This window comes from Oryctolagus cuniculus, chromosome 2, assembly GCF_051225735.1.
Source record: "Oryctolagus cuniculus isolate XC-2025 breed Fujian yellow rabbit chromosome 2, ASM5122573v1, whole genome shotgun sequence".
Taxonomy (NCBI): domain Eukaryota; kingdom Metazoa; phylum Chordata; class Mammalia; order Lagomorpha; family Leporidae; genus Oryctolagus; species Oryctolagus cuniculus.
In genome coordinates, this window is record NC_142868.1 from 36,265,262 (window position 1) to 36,283,211 (window position 17,950).

The 17,950-nt window shown below is 43.4% G+C and overlaps 1 protein-coding gene across 10 annotated transcripts in view; it reads right to left on the reverse strand.

Annotated features, from left to right (window-relative positions):
• The window catches only part of ATP8A1 (ATPase phospholipid transporting 8A1), a 260,638-nt gene that overhangs the window by 67,152 nt on the left and 175,536 nt on the right, over positions 1 to 17,950 (reverse strand). For all 10 annotated transcript variants that reach the window (XM_089327160.1, XM_070068174.2, XM_089327162.1 and 7 more), the window contains one exon: positions 10,172 to 10,344. In XM_089327160.1, the coding sequence (XP_089183286.1) occupies positions 10,172 to 10,344 (173 nt within the window). The remainder of the gene's footprint in view (positions 1 to 10,171; positions 10,345 to 17,950) is intronic.

Genomic DNA, 17,950 nt, shown 5'->3' on the forward strand with positions numbered 1-17,950 from the left:
ATATGTGATGTCAGTATTGCAGGCAGCTGCTTAGCTCATGGTGCCACAATGCCAGCCCCCAGCACAAGCTGCTGATAGAAACTGACACACAATCCTGAAGAGGCTTGGAGTTAGCAAAGGAAGCCAGTAAACTTTTGGGTCACAAATATCAACACAATCTGTAGAAACCTGAGGGGGAGACAGGAAGTGGTGACTACCTGTCAGAAGCTAAGTGGCAGGGACCACGAATAGATGGGGAAAGCTTCCTGGCTGGACCTTTCCCTCTCCCTGGCACCTTGTGTGGGGCCAGGAAGACCAGTGTGATGGGGGTGAGAAAGGACTGGATGGTACTAAGGAACTCTCCTCTCACCACAACTATGAAGTTTGGCTTGGGCTTAGAACTCACGAAAACTCCAAGTCCCCAAATAACACCTTTATAAAACACACAAAACACTTTAATTACAAGAGTACACCCTAGCACTCTAAAGCTAAGAGTACTGGAAAAATTTCTACTTTATGTCTTAGAACAGGAAAGCCTGAACTTTCTGGTCAACCTATGGACAAAGAGCCAGCCAGTAACACGGGTATGCTGGCTGACCCTTATATGCTACCTAAGCCAAGGAATTTCTCCAGACTATGTTGAAAATGTGGATTCATTCACTTAAATTCAGTCCTGCCTCCAGGTAGGACCAAGCTTTCATCCTTCCCCTAAAAGATGCTAATCCCTACTAGGGCCAATGGAGAAAAATGGTTTCATGGAGAAAACTTTTAAGACAAATGAGGAACAGGAGTACAAAAAGATACAATGGCTCACAAGAAAGTAGGACTAGTAGAACTATACATATTGAGATTGAAAAAAAGCATGGCAAAGAACCTTGGACACCTACAGGAGAACACTAGAAGCCAATTATGATGGATGGGGAACCAGATGAAAATAGTCTTAAAATATGACTGCGAGGGGCCAGCATTGTGGCACAGCAGGCTAAGCTGCTGCCTGTGATGCCAGCATCCCATATGAGCACTGGTTTGAGTCCTGGTTGCTCCTCTTCCAATCCAATTCCATGCTAATACACCTGGGAAGGCAGCTGATGATGGCCTAAGTGCTTGAGCCCCTGCTACCCATGTAGGGAGACCCAGATGGAATTCCTAGCTTCTGGGTTTGGCCTGGCCCAGCCCTGACCATTGTGACCATTTTGGGAATAAACCAGTAGGTGGAGGATCTCTCTCTGTCTCTTCCTCTCTCTCTAACCATGCCTTTCAAATAATAGGAGACCAGGATAAGTACCTGGCTCCTGCCATCGGATCAGCACGGTGCGCCGGCTGCAGCGCGCCGGCCGTGGCAGCCATTGAAGGGTGAACCAATGGCAAAGGAAGACCTTTCTCTCTGTCTCTCTCACTGTCCACTCTGCCTGTCAAAAAAAAAAAAAAAAGTAACAGAATTACGGGGCTGGTGATGTGGCGCAGTGCGTTAAAGCCCTTGCCTGACGCGCTGGCATCCCATATGGGCACCGGTTCTAGTCCCGGCTACTCCTTTTCGATCCAGCTCTCTGCTGTGGCCTGGGATAGCAGTGGAGGATGGCCCAAGTCCTTGGGCCCCTGCACCCACATGGAAGACCAGGAAGAAACTCCTGGCTCCTGGCTTCGGAATGGCACAGCTCCAGCTGTCATATGTGTTCAAAGTTGCATATTACCTTTTGTGCAAAATGCCCATCTAGAGAGAAATGTTTTTATATATATGTTTATATGGTCCTCCTACCAGAAATACTTAATTAGGCCATATAAAAGAAAATCAGGGGGCCAGTACTGTGGTGTAGTAGGCTAATCTCTGTCCGTGGCACTGGCATCCTATATGGGCACCAGTTCGTGTCCCAGCTGCTCCTCTTCTGATCCAGCACTCTGCTAATGGCTTGGGAAAGCATGCACCTGAGGAAGCAGCTGGCAATGGCCCAAATGCTTGGGCCCCTGCATCCACATGGGAGATCCAGATGAAGCTCCTGGCTTCTTCCTCCAGCCTAGCCCAGTTCCTGCCATTGTGGCCATTTGGGGAGTGACCCAGCGGATGGAAGGTCGGTCTCTCTCTCTCTCTCTCTCTTTGTGTATCTCCTTTTCTCTGTAACTCTGCCTTTCAAATAAAAGAAATAGATCTGTTTTTAGAAAATGAAGACATATAGCCAGAGAATTGAAGTGGTTTGTCACTCAGCTCCTAAGAGCTAGAGCCTAGATTCTGGTAGGATTGGCCCCTGGGCCTGAGGGCCACAGCTCCTGTGGCATTGCAAGCAGAGGGGGAAGCAGGGGCTTGTTTAAGAAGTGGCCATGGGAGAACTTGTTCACTGTGTAGCAAAGAATAACATAAGACCCCTCCTCCTTCACACTGCATCAAAATAAATTCCATACAGATAAAGACCTATTTGGAAAGTTGTAAAGTTAACAGAAGAAAATTGTGAGGGACATCCTCATTATCCAAAAAGCATAGAGCATAGGAATTGTTTTTAAGTGTATGAATGGAATTTGGCTATGTTGAAGACAAGGATTTCTGTGCAAGGGAGAACTCCCCAGGCCGTATTAATAAGGGAGACAGGCTAGAAAACATGTGTCTTATATAATAATAAACAAAGAATCAATATCCAGAGTCTATCCACATAAAGCAGAAGAAAAGACAGGAAAGCCAGCAGAGTGTTCAGCAACATTACCAGTGACTTTACAGAGGTCTGATATATTCAGTTGTTACCATTCACACACACACACACACATACAGCAATTACTGTTTTTTTTTTTTTTTTTTGAATATTTGTGTAGCTACCTCATGAAGGCAGGGACTATTTTTTTCTGTTGTTCACTGTCCTCTTTCTAGCAATTGCAAAGGTACCACACATATAGTAGATTCTTGAAAAAAATCTGTTGAATGAAATAAGTTGAGTAAATAAGTATGAGTAAATGAATGAACTTTAAAAGCAGAAATTGAGAAGTACTCATATGAAGAGAAACTCAATCTTCTTAGTAATCAGAAACATGAAAATCAAAACAAGGTACCATTTTACCAGCATCAAATTGGCCAAGTTATAAATTCAGGAATGCTAAGTGTTGGTGTTAAGGTAAGGAAACAGCATCCGTTTTGCATGGCTCTGGGAGAATACATCACTTAGCTGTTTTGGAGCAATTTGACAACTCTTATACTGAAATGAAAAATACATAGATTCCATTCAAACATTCCCATTCCTCATTCTCATTCTCATTCTCTCTGCGTATTTCCTAGAAGACTCTCGCATGTGTACATGGAGAGAATATTCACTGTAGCACTTTCCCTGGTAACAGAGATCCAGAGATTAGCTCTGTGACTATCACTACGGGAAGGGGTAAATTAAATAATGTATATGTATTAGTATTATAGCCAGCAATGGTCAGAAAAAATAATTTTTCATATGTTGACATAGATACCTCTCAAAAACATGTAAAAGGAAATGGAAAAAGACACTGGAATATCATTATAAACAGATGCGTATCCTTCAATACAATATAAATATAGTAATTTTTTTATGGATACACACATTTACAGGTAAAGTATGGAGGGTGGATGGGAACATATTAAGTACTTGACAATGTTTTCTGAGGGTGGAGGAAAGAGAAGGATCGGAGACAACAAAATGTATAAAAATACACAATAATCAAAGCAGCAGCTGCTGTAGGTCAAGGCTCTGGGATGACCTGTGCTTGGGGCGGTGGCTGCTGCACACACCCTCCTGTCTGATACCTTGCAGTTCACCTCCCCTAGAACTGCAGGGAGACACTGTGTCTGAGAGTTGCTGATGGTCCTGGGTTCCTCATTTCTCTCCTGCTGTGATATGTAAGTAACTACTGACAATTTTCAAACACACTGGCTTCTGGAAATATCTACTCATATTTTAAAGGTTTTCCTTAGATTCAAAGGCACAGGGAAATTTAACGGGGCCAACAGACACTGCAGCTGTATCACAGAAAGAATTTCCATCTTTTTTTGGGGGGAGTCAGAGAGAAAGGGACACAAATCAGAAAAGGAAAGGACCAGTCTGGCAGTTACCCTTCAAGGAAGAGAATGGAAGCGCATCAGCGGCTCAGGAAAGCTCTCTGAGAACCAGCTCCCCCCGTGGAGGCTACAGATGGGTGGGCAACTACGGCCCAGGGATAAATCCAGGCCGCAGGCGGTTTTCCTACCTACAGCCTTCCTAGAACATGGCCACATCTGTTAACTGCATATCATGTAGAGTTGCTTCTGAGCTAGGGGCGCTGTCGGAGTGGCTGTGACAGAGGCTGCAGAGTGGGCAAAGCCCAAGGTACTTTCTATCTGGTCCTCTGTAGGGAAAATGTGCCCACACCTCCTCCACAGAACACTCCCTTCCTGCTGGAGGATGTTACCTGGACCAACTCCTCCTGCACGCCGCCACTTAGAACCTGAGAAACACCTACCTCCTGCCTCTGTGGCCTTGGTAATGTGCCTTCCCCCCGGATGTTTTCCCCTTTCTCTTCTCTCCATGCCCTACTCTCCTACCTGTGTGGTTCAAAACTTCAAACCTTTCTTTAACTTGCCTTAAGTGGGTGGCCAGACAGGCTTATTAAAAAGAAGATACTCACTGGAAACCATCATGGGTTCATGAGAACCAGTTACACCAAACTAACTCCGCTTCACGTGGTTTGCCACACAATAGGGTCAATAGCTGGACAGACAGGGAAGTGCCACAGCTCCTGTATGTCATGTCTACAGCAAATCAGCACTGCAAAGCGATCTTCTAGATTTTCATGTGACTGAATGCTGATTTATTTATTCAGGGAGGTCTTTAGTGGGAAGCTACAGAGCACCATATTAAAAATCACTGAAGAGAAAAGAATCGTTAAGAATTTGAAAGTAGTTGTGAAAGATATATATGCTTATTTGAAGTTAGCAAAACACAAAATAGAAACAGAATAAAATGAATAGTGATAAAAATCAAGGATGTATGATAACTAAAGGGCACCCAAGGACACTCTGGGGTGCTGGTGGCATTTGGGTGCTTGATATAGGAATGGACGCACTCAGAAAACTCACTGAGCTGTGTACTTTCATTCTACATACTTTTCCAGAATCACATAATCTGCAGTTCTGACTGGGGTGTGAGAACATGTACAAGTACTGGGGAGGGTAGTTTAGCTACAAGGAGTCACGTGTGCTTGTGAGTCTGTAGCCTTTATATTTCTCTCATGTTTTTAAATCTTTTTCTATCAACCAAGGACTTCCCTGGTGGGTCCCCTCAGAATTGGCTACTACACCATGGTATAGCCATGCTGTTCCGTCATCACCACTTAGTAGATGTGGAATAACAGAAGAGATGGGCAGGGCTGGGCAGATGATTATTATGTGAAAGCAAAACATGGGCATTTTATGAAGTCATAAAATGTATCCAGAGTGTCCTCTCCCAGGCACACAAGTATGAAAGAAGTACTCTCATTATTTCCAACATCTTATTCAGATTTCCTTGGAAGCGAGCATAGAGTTGATATTCATTAACAGTTTGCAAGTCTTTTCAAAGCTAAACATCTGCATGGCATCCGATGATGTTCACAATTTTTTTCTTTAAAGGAATGTCTGTTGTGCATTTATTAGCTTCATTTATGCTTTATGGTTACCTTTTAAGTAAACCATTTATGCAGAGAAATCCTTAATGCTACGGACAATCCTGACATCTTCGAGGGCTAGCTCTGCCTTCACTCTCTATTTCATATACTTATGCTGTGACAGAAATATTCACAGCGTCCCCTTAGGCCTCTTCTTGGAGGACCCCTTGATCGGCACTGGGTGAAAGGTTTCTCTTGGAATGCCACTCCCAAGCGACAACACGCACTGAAGTCAAGTGCTTTTTTATACATCATAGGGCGAATGGCCTAAAAGGGGGCTAAGCTTTGATTAGAGATGTTGCAAGTGGGGAAAAATGCTTACTTCAATTTAACTTCTGCTTTCAGAAGACATGAGTACATAAATTATGTAGAAGAACGGTGATTACTAGACAGTCTAAAAGCTGGAGGCTCTAAGCCAATTTTCAACCAACTGTCACAGAACATAAGTTTCAAAATATGTTTAAACTAAACTGACAACTGCAGAAAAAATGTAAAATTCTTTGAAGGCTTGGTTATGTGAACTGATGAGGACCTCAGAAACCACATGCTAGTTAATGCACAGCAATACTTCACTGTAACATTCCCACTCCCTTCTGGAGGGAATATTAAAAGGGGTAGTACAGATGCTTCCCCAAATTAAGATCTTCTAAGTGGAAGAAAGACTATTTCCAGCACAGAGTGGGCAACAGAAGTAAGTTCATCCAAAATCTAAAAGGGCTCTGCATGATCCTCTGGCCCAAATGGCTTCTAGCTGGGACGAGATAATCCCGGAAAGGTGTCTGTGCCTGTGTATTTCCACTTTCTTTATCAGAGCAGCTCTACTCTCAGCTGCTCTGCATCTAGGTGCCCTGGAGGACTGGAATTACTGCTTGTATTCCAACCTCTTTATAGCTCACAAAGCCAAGACCAGGGAGATTGCACTATGGATCCAAAGTGCCAGAAAGATAGAGGTAGAACAAGCGTTCTGTGAATTCCCCGCTAAAATGCCATCGTACCAGTTACAGAGACTGTAGAATCTCAATTGTCCTAAAGCATTGGTAATTAAGATCAGGAATTATCTATCTGGCACAGTTACTTCTCAGGACAGCTCTCGCTTTCACCTATGTCACAAATTCCCATGATTCTTAGAGCAAGCTTTTTCCACCCCCTACCTATCCGAGGAATAGGAGTCGCTGAACACCCTAAGATGGTGCATGCACTTCTACATGTTTGTATCCATGTGTATTTCTTTTGGAGATGATCTGCAGATTTTACCTCTTCTTCAGAAATATCTGCGATCAGAGTCAGTGCACTTGAGCAAGGGAATAAAAAGGAGGAACCACAACAAAAGATCACTTAGGTTTATAACCGAAAAACTTTTCAGAAACTACCTCTGAACTAGAAGCATGTTTCCCATTCCATGACTCGGCTAAAGTGCACAAAGGTAAAAGCAAAAGATCCACAGTATTTGTGAACATTCAGTCCCTGCTAGACAGACAGAGATTTCATTCTAGTTCATGGATTTCACATACTTTGAGAAAAATTGAGGTAAGACATACAACCTACACCCTGGGAACCGAAACCACGGCTCTGAAGACCCAAACAATTTGGGGTGAGGGGATTAGTTCTGTCTCTGAACCTTCCCTTCAGAAAACAGTGGTGAGTGAGAGACTTGCTGACAACTGACGGAGAACAACTGCTTCTTTCCATTCAGCTGGAGACTCCTGAGGGAAAAAAACTCATCTTCATAACTGTGCCAATTAGGCAGACCCTAAACACTGCCTTTGCCTCTGCCGCTGATAACGTGGGGGAAGGGTGGCTGATGTAATCCTGAAGCTGGAGTGGATGCGGAGCCTCATGACCCCTGACGGGCAAGCTTCCCCTTCTCCATGCGCCCTAGCTGCGCCAAAAGAGGAGAATGCAGAGGAAGACCAGCCCAGAATTATCTTTCTGTGCACGGAATGACAAGCGAGAGACTGGAAAATAGTTCACATTGGAGGGAAAACCCCAAGAAACCAGCATGAACATAAATGAGTCTGGACAACAATTCTGCACTGTATTTTGAAATAATATTCGGTATTTATCTGGAGCATCCATCTTGTAATGGAGTGAAATTGAGAATTTCCTGAGGCTGGGAGACTGTAATCATCTGAGAAACGTGGAGTGACACTTGGGTTTAATTGTAAGGAATGATACCCAGATTGGCCCATCTAGCCCTCTGCAGAGCTAGAAGCACTATCATGGAAATTACACCTCGAGGTCAGTGAGGGGAATGACAAGATGTTGTGCGCCAGCAGTTTAAATGCCAGGGGGCACCAGGCCAAGAAGGTGCAGCAGTGGCACTGATGCAATTCTAGGCTTAGGCCAATTCTCACGGCAAGCCGGAAGCTGAACACAGACCAGGAGGGAAAAGACAGAGTATGAAGTTCATTAGAAGAAAAAAAACAGAGGAAAGATGTTTTACTAAAAAAAAAAAAAAAAAAAAATCCAAATACCCTAAAACCCTAAATAAAACTCCGTGTCTGTGGAGGGACTTCCCAGCCCTGCAGCGTGCATAAAGCTGAGCCCAGGGAGCATGGGGCCACACACGTCTTTATGTGCTCCGTTCCGGAGCCGAGCTGCACGTGCACGGCAGAACGCGCTTCCCTCCCTGTGGCCCGGGGCCTGGAGGAGCTCCGAGGGCCATGTGACGTGTGAGCTTCCAGAACGTGGATCTCGGGAGGGAATTTCACAAGCACACAACATACTTGTTCTCCCTCGACTCTGCTTTCTAGTTTTTCTCTCCCTCTGCTCTTGTTTAATTTTGTGGTTCAACTTTTTGAAGAATGGTGGGAGGTACTGCATGAGGCAATGCTCGGAGAATGAGACTCAGCTGCAAGGATTGCGTGATGCAAGCTGGCCCCCCACGTCTTTCAAACTCGCTGTGATTCTGCTTGCTGCGGAGACACAGGAAGCAAGTTCTACTCATCCTCGCATGTGCCGTGTCTGTGCCCGGCGCACAGCAGGCTCGGCACACGTGCTGAGTCAGGGGAACTGGCTGCTTTATCTAAACAGTTCTGCGTTCTTTTCTGCGGTTTGTTTCCGAACGGGAGCCAACAGTCACATCGCTTATGTGCTTTTGAGCAATCGCTTGTTGATCCTTATGAGCCCATTAGTGAAAGTTGTTTAATGACCGAATTTGGCACAAAATTATCCTGATGGGAGAGTGTCAGAGCAGATTAGTAAGACTGTGTCAAGATACCAGCAAGGAACTGAGAAAAGTCACTGTGTAAGCAGATTTGTAAAAGTATGAGGACAACAAAATAAAATGAGTCAAAAATAATTTCCAGCTCTTTCTTCAGGGGTAAGCAAAGAGCCTGATTATTGCTAACATCACACATCTATACTGTGTATGATCCAAGAGCTTTATACAATTATTTATTAATACGTGCCACAGAGAAGAAAAAGAAATTTTATGACTAAAATAAGTAGATTCCTGGGAATAATAAGCAACTCTTAATTCTCTGAGTAAGATATAGTTTTATAGGCTGTATGTAAATGATACTTACTAAGCATGGTTTAAGTTATGTTTCAGAAATTACATTTCAATAAAAATTTAGGAAACAATTACAAAGCATCATTTATAAGTTCAGAAATAACATCATATTCAGGATATTTACATGAATAAACTCTCTACCCCCCAAACAGCTTAGGACGCATAACATTGCTTTATTAGAGAGGATATTTTTAAAGAAAACAAATAAAAGCAAATATAACAGTTTTGAAGATAGTGTCAGAAGCACAGATTCAGAGAAATTCTTCAGACATCCTAAGAACATTGTTTCTCCTAGGTAAGGAAAGCAACATGAGAAAATGCTACCCTGAACCTAGTCTAACGAGCTGGTAAGACTCCATATGCAGATGACAAAGAGAAATCCTTGGATTTCATGGTGATCAGAAGGGAGGAGACTGGGCACAGTCAGGGACATGCCTTGGACTTTAGAAAGGCAGAGTGTAAGCAATTCAGACAAAGAGCTGGGGAGGCTCCCTCAACAAGAAAGTTGGGAGCGAATGGAGCTAAGCAGTCTACAAAAACACAGTCCTATGGGTCAGGTCTTGAGAACCCAAAACTGATTTTAATTTAGGATAAAGGCAATAGTATAACTCAGAGGGCAAGGGACTGAGTATGGTCAACAAATAACCCTCAGAAAAATGTCCAGCTGCTTGGAAAATGATTCAATTTACATCTCCCGTCATGCCATTTCCCCAAAATAAGTCCTCACAGTAGGATCAAACATTTAAGTGTAGAAAACAGAACCATTTCAGGAATAGCCACAGATAAAAATGCAAGTAAACAACTGACTATTGATGCAGTAATGGAAAGGAACCTGTCATTCAGATTCAGAACAGTACTTACTCACGATGGTTAGGACTCTCAAAAACTTGAATAAATTCTATCCCAGTTCCTGAACTTTTACTCTTGAGTGAATGAATGAATAAGTAACCCAGCATTTACAAATTCTGGATAAGATGACTTCAAGGACACTGAAAAACCAAGAACTTCAAATCACGTCCCTCTTTACAGAAATCTGACAGTGTCAGGAGAACTTACCTGCAACAAATGACAGCTTTGCAAGACAAAGCTAAGTCCAGGAAATACTGTCTTACTCCGAAGGTTAAGGCATACTTGAGGGTTTTCCCATCAATTATAAGAGCAAAGTCATTCTCTTTCCGAAGAGCATCACCAAGAGTAGTGCAGTGACGACTGAGGGTTTCCCTTGTGCCCTGCAATATGAAACAAATGCCATCAACATTCACTCCCTCTGTTCTACTGAGATGCCTTAAGGATGGTTGGCGGCTACAGTTAGCTACACTGAACGCTTTTTATGCTTCCAATCGTTTCCACACACTTACACTCGTTTCATTCTCACAACAGCCCCTCAGGGGGACTGGACAAGCGTTATCAGAAAAGCTTCATGGAAGTGACATATCTGTTGCCAGCAGGGCTGGGACCAGACTACAAGTCACCTACTCCTTGGCTGGCTTGGTAGACTTGGCTCATTATCCTGACCACACAATTACAAGACTGAAAAAAAAATCTTCACTAAATTATCTTGTTAAGAAAAAAAAATCATTCTAATTTATGAACTAGTCAGAATTTCTTTGCCATGAGTCAAAAGAAAAAGTTGGGGGAAATATAACTTAAATAATTTATGGATATTCGTTTGAAACTACTCAACACCATTGGAATATAATTCCTGGTAACGGAGAGGAAGAAATGCAGGACCTGTAATCTCTTTCCCTTCATGAACTGACTTCTATAACTTTAATCATGATTTCATGATGCTGTATTTTAGTTGAGGATGGTGACATGTGGCTTGGTAATCTTGATGGAACAAATAAAAGAACCCCTTCCGCCAATAAATAGTTCACTTTCAGGCACAATAAAAACCTTTCGTGTCAAGGAAAGGTTTTTGTTCACTTCAGCCACACAGAAGGGACGTATTTGTCTCCTTCTTTCAACAACTGTTTTCCCAGCTCTTCAAAAGCAAAAGGTTTCAGGACATTCAGTTTTTCTCCCCAAATCCTACAGACTCTTCCGCGACTTAGGGAGCCAACGTCCCGCTTCTCAAGAGCCCTAGCGTCGTGAAGAAGCATAAGCCTGGCCCTGCACAAGGAAACATGAGGAACCGTTCCCTTCCTAGTAGGTTTTTGTGGTAGGTGCTAAGCTTGCCATTATCCAGATACTACTTACGACATACATTTACATAAGAGAATACAGCCACAACAGAAATACACTTATATATCAATTTTTATGTCATTCATGGGAGTATAATATAGTTCTGATTTAAAGATGCTGTTTAAACATTTTGCATTTATTTCACAAAGAGGGAAGCAAGGGCATAGGTAATTAACATTTTATATTGGGGATTTTTGAAGTTATTTCTGCATTTCACATTCTTCTCTGGAATTTCAGAATCTGTTTATCAAATATCAGAATTATGTCGTATTGTAAAGTAGGAGTGACCAACTGTCCCAGTCCTGGAATCCACGTAGCAGTTCCTCCACTGCCGTCTATACCCAGTGACACAGAAGACCACCAAACAGCAGCATTCTTTGCAAAATTTTCTGTTCACACTTTACATTGGAGTAAGTAGCTGTTTTAATTTACAGTCCTCACACTCCCATTTCCTGCTGGAAATTGTTGGCCCAAGAGGAATTAACAGGAGGTGAAAAATGTCAGTAAATTTTTGCAGGCAAAATTTACTAATGACAATCTGGAGTAGATTAACTTGATTGTCTTAAGGTAATTTCATACAGATTAAATGGACAAATTAGTCTATGAATTGATAAAAATAAAAATTATACAATATTTAGCATGTACTGCACTCCAGGCAGAGTTTCAAGGGCTATACATACAGAGCCAACATTGAAACTATCATCTACTACTACGCTGAGCTGGAGGCAATACTGTTAACTCCATTCCGCAGATGAGAAGGAACACATGGGTACAAGGGCTGGTGTGTGGTGCCCTGTGTTAAACTGTTTCTTGTGATACCAGCTTCCCATCCCAAATCAGAGTGCTGGTTTGAGTCCTGCCTACTTTGCTTGCAGTGTAGCTTCCTGTTCCTATGCCTGGGAAGGCAGTGAAAGAGTGCCTGAGTCCTTGTCACCCTGTGGGAGACCGGGATGGAGTTCCTGACTCCTGGCTTCAGCCTAGTGAAGCCCTGGCATTTACAGCCATTCAGGCAGTGAACCAAGCGATGAAAGACTGATGGAAGACTTCTTTCTCTTTCCTTGTCTCCTTCTGTTGTTCTGCCTTTTAAAATAAATCAATACATCCTAAAAGATATTGAATGAGATATCAACATTCAAACTTGTATATACAATGTCATGACTGTAAAAAATAAGGAATACATGGCTGCTATGGTCACTATGGTACTGTTATAAAGATACACACAAGCCAATGTAAAAATACAGAGAATTCAGAGATAAATCCAAGTATTTACAGTCAACTAATTTTCAACAAAGGCAGCATATACATTGGATATAGAACAGTCAACTAATGGTGTGGGGAAAGCCAGGCATGCACACGTGGAGAGAGGACTGGATCTGTCTCTCACCACAGGCAAACATCAGCCAAAAGTGGCTCACACACCTGAAATGTAAAAAGTGAAATTTTGAAGCTACTAGAAGAAAATATATAGAAAATGCTTAGGACATTCATCTGGGCAAAGATTATTTGGATCAGACCCCAAAGGCACAGACAAAAAAAGCAAAAATTGACAAATGGGATTATATCAAACTAGAAAGCTTCTGTACAACAAAAGAAACAATCACACTACAGAATGGGAGAAAATAATTGCAAACTGCTCATTCAACAAGGGGTTAATTTCCAGCACACACACACACACACACACACACACACCTCAAACAACTCAACAACAAAAAACCCAAAACCAAAACCAAAACTAAGCCAAAAATAAGGCTAGCAATCTGATTAAAAAAAGTCAATGACCTAAATAGACATTTCTCAAAAGAGGACATACAAGTAGCCAACATAGAATATGAAAACCACAATGAGATATCATCTCACCTCAGTTAGAATGGCTGTTAACAAAAAGATAAAAAATAACAAATGCTGGTAAGGATGCAGAGAGAGAACTCTTATATTCTGTTGGTGGGAATGCAAATCAGTACATCCATCATAGAAAGCAGTACAGAAGTTCCTCAGAGACTAGAAATAAAATTGCCGTCTGATCCAGCAATCCCACTACTGGGAACATAGCTAATGGCAATAAAACTAGTATGTGGAGAAGAGCTCATACTTCCATACTCACTATAGCACTGTTCCCAATAGCTAAGATACGGAGTCAAGCTGGGTGTTCATTAATAAAGAAACTGCTAGGGACTGGTGCTGTGGCACAGCGGGTAAAGCTGCCACCTGCAGTGCCGGCATCCCATATGGGCACCAGTTTGAGTCCCGGCTGCTCCACTTCCAATCCAGCTCTCTGCTGTGGCCTGGGTAAGCAGTGGCAGATGGTCCAAGTCCTTGGGCCCCTGCACCTGCATGGGAGGACCTGGAGGAAGCTCCTGGCTCCTGGCTTCGATAGGTGCAGCTCCAGCTGTTGCAGCCAATTGGGGAGTGAACCAGCGGATAGATGACTTCTCTCTGCCTCTCCTTCTCTTTCTGTGTTAACTCTTTCAAATAAATAAATAAATAAATTAAAAAAAAAATAAACTATGGGCTGGTGTTGTGGCTCACTTGGCTAATCTTCCGCCTGTGGCGCCAGAATCCCATATGGGCCCTGGGTTCTAGTCCTGGTTGCCCCTCTTCCAGTCCAGCTCTCTGCTGTGGCCTGGGAAGGCAGTGGAGGATGGCCCAAGTGCTTGGGCACCTGCACCCGCATGGGAGACCAGGAAGAAGCGCCTGGCTCCTGGCTTCAGATCGGCGTAGCTCCGGCCGTAGCGGCCATTTGGGGGGTGAACCAACAGAAGGAAGCCCTTTCTCTCTGTCTCTTCCTCTCACTGTCTGTAACTTACCTCTTAAATAAATAAATAAAAATCTTTAAAAAAATAAAAAAGAATACTTCAAAATAGTTAAAAGAATTTTGAATGTTCCTAACACATGTCTGAGGTGACAGATATGCCAAATGCCACGATCTGATCATTACACATCATATACACATATTGAAATGTCACACTGTGCCCCATAATTAGGTATGGTTACTATTTGTCAATTTAGAAATATATAAAATATGTACATTTATATATATTTTATGTAACATATAAATATATATATATATTTTAAAAAAGAACACACTAAAAGCTCAAAAAGATTTTAAAAAACTACATGGCTTCTAAGTTAGTGAATTGAAATTCAGAATTAAATTTCTGTGCTAGCTCGTGTTTCTTTGCATAATCCAGAAGAAACCAAACTTTAGACAGTACGAGACACAGTGGATATACATGGCACGCCCACTCCGTTTGCTTGTTTCCCTGGAGCCATCATCATCTGTCTCTCATCTCGTCTTTGCCGCCAACAGAGATTTCTCTTTATAAAACACAAATCATAGCTCTTCTTGCTTTACAGTCATTTTGAGGCTTTCTTCTCCTAGCATGACAAAGTCCAAACTCCTTTAAGTGACACTGAGGGCTTTCCACAACCCAAGCCCAGTAAGTCTCCCCTCCCGGAGCCCATCCCACTCAACACAGCTGCATTTCCGTCTCTCTGCAATGCTCTTTCCCCCAGGGGACAGTCCCTGCCTACCACCAGGCCTCCCAGGCTGATCCGTGCCACCATGTGTAGCTGCCTTGGAGCTAGAAAGCCCCTGCTCCCTTGAGAGGAGAGACCACATTAACCTGTTTCCCAGCAACAGAGGCAGGGCTTGCAATTACAGATGCCCAGAAAATACATATTTATTCAGTGAGAGCACTGATAAATTCTGATTTCATTCTACTGGCAGCATTCTACTTCCTTCTTATTATCACTTTGGATCTCTCTCTCTCTCACACACACACACGTGTGTGCACACAGAGGAGAGAGAGAGAGACCAGTTTTCTCTTCTCTGTTCCCTATTTGTTCTAGGGAGCAAATAATCCACTACTTCAACAGTCTTTCAAACAAAGGCACTGCTCACTAACACGCCTCTGTATTTTTTAACCAATTGTCTAAGTGACTTCTGGGCTGAAAACCTGAAATGAAACCTGAGATGGACCTCAGGATCTGAAAGATCAGCTTCAAAGCAGGAGGGAAAGTGAACTGCCCTCATTCCCCACTCTGTGGGGTGCAGTTGTGTGCTCCCCACTCTCCCTTCTGTCTCAGGCCTGCGCAAACACCTCAACATCTGTTAAAAACTCTATTTGTGGCATCCGCACCCCTGGGTTTCCTTGGTGATTATCACAGATCTTCAGCAAATCTGAATGTGTCAGGAGACAGCCGGGGTGTTCTAGAAGGTGAGCGTGAACCTTCCCCGCAGGGAACTCTGGTCAGCCCACCGTGGGTGCGAGGCGACGACCAGAATCCTGCAGGCGTGTTCTGATTTCAGTTTATAGTTTTCTTTGGTAGGCAACCTCTGTTGCTGGCTGGGTGCTGTTATAAGTTATATTTTTTCCTTATTTGCTGTGGGGAGTATTTCAAAATTCTTTTATTTATGAAAGTTTATTGGCTTCTCCCCTAAGCCTGGGAACCCTACTTTATGGCCATATTGCACTGAAGCTTATCTCCTGTAGCTAAAGATAAATTTATTACTATATTAGCTATTGCTTTGTTTTCTCTTTGGCTACCGAAGGGGGAAATGTTTAAACATTTAAACTCAGTGAGTTGTGAGAGTGAAAAGGCATAAGCGAGACGCTAAATCAGAGGGCGGATCAAAGAGCGCGGAGCACAGCACCATACAAGGTTCATAGCTCCTTCTCCTGTAGGTTTTAACTCGTGGGCTGAAAGGAACATCAGGGACACTCAGAGGTAAAGGTGATTTGCAGGGGAGAGGGGAGAGGGGAGAGGGGAGAGGGGAGAGGCCTAGTCCAGCTAGGTAAGGAGGGAGCATGCTCTTCCTGTGGCCATCTTGGTCACCATCAACTAGACTCCCCCTGCACAGGGGCGCTGCTCCTGGCCGAGCCCGCTCTGGAAGCCCCTGGTCCGCAGCCTCCTACCTGTCAGACTGACCACGCAGGCCACCACTAATACCAGGTCTCCACTTCAGCGCTGGTGACACAGAAACAAAAAAAAATGACCTTGCTGTGAGGTGAGGGCCGGCTCCTCCTCCGCAGCTCTCTTATTACTTGGGTGCCCTTGCTTGATGACAGAGACTTTGATCCATGCCTAGTGGATTCCACTTTGGCCACAGGCTACTCCAGACCTTTTCTTCTCTCCTCAAGATTCCAAATTTGGCCCTATTAGGTCAGCAAGCATCCACCTGGTTCACTGAGAACACTCAGAAACAGGCACAGAGAGAGACCTCCTGTTTGCTGGTTCATTCCCTGAGTGCTGGGAGCCTGGAACTAAATTTAGGTCTCCCATGTGGGTGGCAGGGAACCAATCACTGAGCCATCTCTGCTGCCCTCCATGGTGCGTGTGAGTGAGAAGCTGGTGTCAGAAGCTGAAGCTAGGACCTGAACCCAGGCACTCCAACGTGGAGCACAGGCATCTTAATTGGCATTGTTTTTTTATTCTTTAAATATTTATTTATACAAAAGGAAGAATGATGAGGGGTGATATCTATCTAGCTATCTCTCCACTGGTTCACTCCTCAAATGGCTGCAACAGCCAGGTGTGAGTCAGCCCAAAGCCAGGATGCCAGGAACTCTATCTTGGCCTCCCACATGAGAGGCAGGGGCCCAAGTACTTGGGCCATCATCTGCTGCCCTACCAGGCACATTAGCAGGACAGCCTGATCAGGAATTGAGCAGGTGGGATATGAACAGGTGCTTTGATACCGGATGACAGCACTGCAAGTGATGGCTTAACCAGCTGCACCACAACACTGGCCCTTAATGAACATTTAACTGCTAGGCCAAATACCACAACACCCCCAAATCCTGAGTGGAGGAACCACTGATTTCTCCTCTTGTCTCTTTCCCCCTCATTTGTGTTTGCATCTTTATTCCCCCACCATAGGCAGTATTCTTCCCCCCTTCAGTCCTACACACAAGGTCATACTTTTCTTAGCTACTTAGTGATCATGCCAGGTTGTATAATAGTGGGCAAGGGAGAAGTAAACAATATTTATTTGGCTATAAAACACATGCTTGGAAAAGCAAGAAAGAACAACAGAAGAAACATGCATGGCAGACAACTTGGCCATGTAGAATTCCTTGCAAAAATAATGGTGACCAGAAACTTTAAAGGAATCCCTTTTGAATCTTTAGACCACAGCCAGGCCATACAGATATGTTCACGAAACACCCTCAAATAAAATAAAATGACACACAGTAACCTTCAAGAAATCAGAGACCAGCAGTTTTATGGCAATCTTTTTCACTACTTTTACATGACCTGTAGCAAGGAAACTCTTAATAAAAATCACAAAGGGTGCCCTACACAATGAAATCTGAGGCAGCTTTGCAGAGAAATACATTGAAACCCTGATTTATTTGGAAGATATCACAGCACACACATCGCCATTTTCATTGTGGCAAAACTCTGGTTGGAAAAGTCAGAAGAGCCCGCAGGCCAGATTTTCAGGGAACAAGCTAGGCCACCTAAGAACTATGTTTCTGATGGCCCAAGATGTAATGTTGCAGATAGCACCTGCATAAAAGTGGCTCTTTTCAGCTTCTAGTCCTTTTTTTTTTTTTTTTTTCCCCTGATTCCTTTCAGGAAAGAGTCTTGGTTAGGAACAAATCCAAGGAACACCCTAGTAGAGAACGTGGAAATATCCCCAAGGAA